Raw genomic sequence first — 6,342 nt, 5'->3', positions numbered from 1 at the left:
CATCATCCCCACCACTCCTCTTCCTCTTCCTCCACCTCCCGCCCTCCTCGCTTTGCTGTCCCTCACGCGCCGCCCCACCATGCTTATCCGTACCGCACCCGCTCCACCGACACCCCTCTGGGATCCTCCTCCACCTCCACGACTCACCCACCCCGCTCTCCGCACCCCCCACCTCTGGGCAAGTCGCTCTCTTACTCGAGCGCTGCAGCCGCCGAAATGCAATACCGGCTGGTCCGAAAGGCGTCCGCGTCAGCCGGAGCAAATGCAGCAGGGGTAGGAGGAGGAGGAGGAGGTGGAGGGATGGGAGGAGGAGGAGGAATACAAGCGCCGAAGTGAGTATGAGTTTCGCCTTTTGTCAGGACAATTGGTTTGCTGCTAACCCTGAAAAAAAAACCACCTGCCCGCCTGAAAACCTGACTACCTGATTGACTGCTCCTCCTGCTCCTCCTCCTCTTCCCCTCTCTCCTCCTCCTCCTGCCAGATTTCCTGTGAGTTCCTCCTTCTTCTCCCTTTGCTTGTCTTCCATTTGTCTGTGGGGTTTCTCACTGTTACATGTACAGTGTTGTTGTGGTCTGCCTGTCTGTTCCTGTCCTTTGCATCATTACCACCTTCTGTTCTCTCAGTACATTTTTGGACATTTTTGTCCATATGCACTACACGAAATGTGTGCCCATATAAAAGACACAAAAATATTAAATGGAACCAGAACGATTCTGTTCACTGTAACCATTAGGGCTGTCCCCTAATAATAAAGCTCGAGCACTAGTTTTTAGTTCAAGCCAAAAGGGGGTCGACTAAAACTCTTCTCAACAACTTACAGGGGGCAGCCCTAAGTAACCATTGAACTTGTTACGGCAGTGTAATTAAACAATAATGGAGAAAAGGTAGAGTTCATGTTATTAACACACACAACAGGCCGTTTTACTATTCCAATAGAAGTAATTTATGAATGAAGAAAACATAAATTCAGGTGTGCAAAAGTAGAACTGAAGAGGTGAACTTAGATAACTGAGCACACACGCATGGAACTTTGTGTGTTTCTTCACAGTAACGATAACTGATGCAGCATTTTTGCATTGTAGTTCTGTATCAGATGAGTGTTCACCGAGGCAGTCAAACTTTTGCATGACGGAAACACGACTGTTTGATCTCCCAACGTGTTGGCGTGTGTGTGTCCTGTGCTTTTTCCATCCTGCGCACTATTTATTTGCAGGTACTCCACAACTGCACGGGTTTAGTTTTACCACTGTTTCTTTGGGTTTCATTTCATTGTGATGAAATGTGTAGAGTGTGAGGGTTGCGGTGGGAAGGTTGCTGCAGACCAACTGCAAAAATAATGGTAGTATTTTTAATCCTGGTCCACATGAAACAAACCCTGGTCCGTTTGCCCATTAGGTTTGGTTCATTTGAGCTCTTGTCAAACTGCTGCTTTAGAGCGGGCCGAGACCACCAGGAAAGGAGAGGATTCTAGATCAGTTTGTTTGCAGTTTAAGAGCAAACAAAATACCTGCACAATTTTTTATCGTAGATATGTGATTCTGAGATTGCCTTAACTGTACAGTCAACCATGTTTACGTTCATCTTGGTCATGAACAGAAACTGGGTGCAATCTAAAAGGCAGCAATGACCAGTTGTCCAGTCCAGAACTATAGATGTGACAGCGCCTTATATGTAGTTTGTCTCATGTTTTTTTTGGAGTGTGTCAGATGTTTGGAAATGAAGTGGTAAAATACTAGGGCTGTTTATTTATTTCTAGACTGTAAGCAAGGAAATATATTGCGATTTAAATAAAATACTAATAGTGTCATTAACTCTGGACTTCCTGTCCTGAATCTCATTCTAATTCTTTTTTTGTCTATTGTGTTTTTCTAAAATCAGGGATGAACTGATCCAGATGAAACCGCTGAGTCGGACCAATGGCGGCCAGCCCATCTCTTCCACCTCCTCTTGCTCCGCCCCTTCCTCCCCCTCCCATCCAGTCAGTGTGTCCGCCCGGCCGGGAGTGGCCTATCCCAGCTCGGCATTGATGCAGAGCCCTGCCCATAAGCCCCACGGTGGCGGGGTGAAGAAGGTGACGGGCGTCGGGGGCACCACCTACGAGATTTCTGTCTGAGAGTGAGCCTGGCTCAAGGACCAATGAGGCTAAGAGGAGGTACAGCTCTTTTCTGCCTTTGAGGGAGAAAAACCACTAACCTACTGTAAACCTGGACATCTGAGGATGACTCGAACTAGATCCAGATCTCAGTCCTCATTGGCTAATTGACTATGGAGCAAAACTGTACTGGACTGTCCTGCCTCCAGACATCCACCTCAGTACTCGTAAAATGACAGTAAGACCTGGACCGATGTAAGCAAGAACTCGGTCGCACGCGGCTATGAAAGACATTTTTTGGGGGGGATTTCACAGGACCAAACAGGAACTATGATTTGGCTCACTTTTGTGGGTTTTATCCTCACAGTAGCTCAGTAGGTAGCATGAGGCACTAGCATGGTCAGGTCTGGGTGTTACAGTAAATCCAAGTATAGCAGCGCAAGGCACTGCCACTGCCAGGGTGGGGAGCTTGATCCCCACTGGGGCCACCAATGAGCTCTGGATGAGCTCTGCTGAGTTAGACGACTGTAGGTTTATGAAGTTTCATATGAGCACTTTTGGACTGAAGCTGCATTTAGGTAAAAGTGGACCCTTCATAAGTCCCGCCCCTTNNNCCAATAACAGTTGAGCAAGCCTCTGTCAGAACCTTAGCCAACTTTCTCTTTTCCTATACTTGGATTTTCTATGTGCTAGCCTAATCTATGTTGAAAAGACAGCCACATTTTGATGATGGTTACAACGTAGAAGTGACATACCATTTTAAGTTAGCAAAATGCTAGCTAACTAGCTTAGTGTGACCAGACATCCCGATTTTGTCTGTGATTGTCCCAGTTTCAAGCTAGGCCTCCCGAGTCCCAAGAAATATCTGTAAAACACTAAACTGTCCTTGTTTTCAACAATTACTACCAATTTTTTTATTTATTATATATAAATAACCAACACATGAGTCATAGGAAAGCGTCAAAGGCTAGAACACCTGACGGTTCGTTGTTAGCTGTCATGCCAAAGAGAGTTTTTTCCGAAGGCTTACTCCTTCATAAAGAAAATGCTGCAATGGTTGTGTCCATGGTGTTAAAAGGTGTGCTCCGCAGGTGTGCTAAGCTCTGAAACAGTTGAGGTTTGAAGAGACATGGTCACCCTAAACTAGCTAATATACATCAATTGTTAGCTGGCTAGTTAGCTAGCGTTTTGCTAACTTAAGATGTGACTATATGTCACTTTTATTTTTTAACCATCTTCAAAATGTGGTTGTCTTTTCAACACTGATTAGCCTAGCACATAGCATATCTGAGTAGAGGAAAGGAGGAAGTTGACTGCGGTTCAAAAAGGGGCAGGACTTAGGAAGGGTCAATTGATGCAGATGCTTAATATTTTAACATTTCACCATTTTCACATTTAGAACAAGATGTCGACGATGATGATGATGATGATGATGATGATGATGATGATAAAGGCATTCATGCACCGTATGTAGAACCCGATCAAAATCAAATGTAGAGGCCATTCAAAGTTAAGGGCTTTCCATAGACGAGCAGTTCAGTGTAATGTGCAATCAGTCATATCAGATTAAGTCATAGCAAGTTCCTAATACACAGTTCTGGCCCACTTGTCAGTTAAGCCCTGCTGGTAATAACAGCATCCACTAAATGGGACGTGGTGTGACCGCATTGTACCAAGTACACAAGGCAGAACCCCTTAATCTCGTCACTCTCCTGGAGGCCGCTGTCTCGGTCACATGGAAATGCACAGTGCGACCCGACAGAAGGTCAGTAATCAAGCAACTAGATCTTCTATGGCCGCGAGACAATCTACTAGTGGCTGGACCAAACGTTGCCGTGAACATATTCGATCGACGTCGCTGCATGAATCGACGCGCCTTTTGATGGAGGGAAGAAAATGTGACATTGAAAAAACAAAAAACAAAATGCTGGTTTCTTCGATTCATTTGTTGATTTTATTCCTAGATGTGAATATGATTCCATGTTTGTACAGGATGATGTGATTTTAACTGTGGATTTCTTTTCTTATTTTTTTAAAGTGGCATTCATAGCGGACTGCAGCATGCACTACTACTACTACCAGCCACTATAGGCCACCGTGTTTGGCTGTAGACCGTGTCGTCTGTTTGAACAAACAGGAAGTGAGGAAACTAAAGTGAACAAGGAAATCATGTTTTGGCCTTTTTGTTGTTAGTGGGGTCCTTAAGACAAGGCAGATTTTTCTAGAAAACAAATTCCTTGAGCAATTGCCTTGAAAATTCACGTTTTTTTTTATGTCACCTATTTAATTTGAAATTGTTTTATATGAATTTTTAAGAAAATATAGCTATTGATAAATGAAGAGTTTTTAATATTGACTCAAAAGAGGAGGTGTGTTGTCAGTTTCAGAATCATGATAAAAAAAGAGCCCTTCTTATTTTGTTGAAGCTCCATAGATCTGCTGTTATTCTTTCAAACAACTTGAGTCGCCGTGTCCCAAATGTCCCAATTTCCAAGTTCACATCTAAGAAAAACAGGACAGGAATGTCTCAGAGCGCACGCCTTATTTCTGCAATGGTCAAGTTGCATCTTCAGTCACAACTTCGCTCAGTAGTTAGCTGTAAAAACAAGTGTTTGGGCCACTGTTGAAAACATATTTAAGAAAAAATAAAATGTAATGATATGAGAATACAGTCAAAGTCAGAATTTCATGTTTGTCATATTAGATAGTCATTATTCCGGGAAAACAGACATCAGTATGTCTGTGTTTTATCAGGTTGGCAGTTATTGGCCTATGGTGGAATATACTCTGGAATAGAGAAGGACACCCATAAAATGGAGGTGAGTGAAAGAACCTCTTTCATTACTGTAGAATGCTACAGTAATGGGTTATTAAGATATTTAACTGCACAGTTATCCGTATCGGTACATGCCAAATCTCGAAGGTAAAAATCCAGTGTCCCAAACAGAGCCCGGCCGATGTAATGGCCTATCACAGACATATCGGTATCAGCATATATGTAATCTGATGTGCACCGATATGGTGCATTATATGTGGTATATAATGCTGAAAAACAAATGCTAATGATAGTATATTGTAACTGTCACTGCAGTTGAAGTGTCTCCAGCAGAGTGCGCTGTGATTTACAATACTGTTGCAAGCACTAGAATTGTTGGACAGTGTATAAGTTAAATTATTTCAAATCTTAAAGTACCTTTGCAAAGTCATAGTCAGCAGCTCAAAGATCCACTGTGTCGGCCAGCAATGGGGGAATTTCTCCTCTCTAAAATCCTGTATGGGTCAGGCTCTAATTTCTTGGCTGTGCATTTACATTGTACAGTTATCATTTTTCCTTGCAAAACATTTGGACTTTCTCTGTTTGTTCCCCTCACAGTGGCCCTAACACCCTGTGTCACTATTCTGACTGTACACTAGATTGGCCAAATTTCTTCTGGTCTCAAAATTCATGTATATTGAACTTCATTTGTGAATGAAGGTGCTCGAGACCCAGTTCAAAAAAACTCACCACCACCACCACCACCACCTCTCCATGTGAAAGTCGTCCAAATCAGAACTGATCAGATTCTGTGTGATTTGTGCTGTTCAAGCTGTCATGAAAAAGCAACGAAGACCAAGTCACATATGAGTCTTAGTGCTCTGGAACTCTGTAACGGTAGAAAAAAAGGACTTTGAAGTTCCTTTGGGGGGGGGGGGTCCTGTAGATTTCAATCTGGGGACGTATCGTCTTAATCCAGTCTGGGTCACCGACAGGACCACATGAGTAGTATGTACACGTGTCCGAGAACTGAACAGATGATGATCTATGACATCACATGAAAGGAAAAGTCTTCATTCATTTTTTTGTTTTTGCTTTTGCTGTAATTTGAGCAGAGTGGACGGCAAGCGAAGGCGGTGGGCTGCAGGTGTGTGTCGGCAAGCACAGTTTCGGCAGACTTCTCCCCCCGTTGGATTGGGACAGGGCTGGGAAATAAATCAAAGAAATGACAAATTTGTGTACTGTATAGCTTAACATGCGTGTGAGTGTGTTTGTGGATGGATGTGTGTACGTATGTGGTGTGGGGCTGGAGGATTGATAATAAACTCACAACAAAAAGGTGGAATGTTGTTGCTCTTTTCAATTTGAATGGATTTACAAACACAGTGAGGAAATCTGAGTAAGTGCAGTACCAGATTAAAGATACAAAAATAACTTTCTGTCCTATCCACTGAAACTTTCACTCTATCCTGACAGCAGAACATGAGACAGATAA

The 6,342-nt window shown here is 43.2% G+C and overlaps 1 protein-coding gene across 1 annotated transcript in view; it reads left to right on the top strand.

The window, feature by feature from the left end:
* The window catches only part of zdhhc5a (zinc finger DHHC-type palmitoyltransferase 5a), a 26,053-nt gene extending 24,042 nt beyond the window's left edge, over nt 1-2,011 (top strand). Inside the window, exon 12 of the mRNA XM_035660075.1 lies at nt 1,879-2,011. Coding sequence (XP_035515968.1) covers nt 1,879-1,884 — 6 coding nt within the window. The 3' untranslated portion in view covers nt 1,885-2,011. The remainder of the gene's footprint in view (nt 1-1,878) is intronic.
* Nucleotides 2,012-6,342: the final 4,331 nt, after the last annotated feature.

Source organism: Morone saxatilis, unplaced genomic scaffold (assembly GCF_004916995.1).
Source record: "Morone saxatilis isolate NCDOM2014 unplaced genomic scaffold, NCSU_SB_2.0 Contig17, whole genome shotgun sequence".
Classification (NCBI taxonomy): domain Eukaryota; kingdom Metazoa; phylum Chordata; class Actinopteri; family Moronidae; genus Morone; species Morone saxatilis.
The sequence above is the reverse complement of the archived record's forward strand: the minus strand, read 5'-3'. Positions and strand labels throughout refer to the sequence as shown.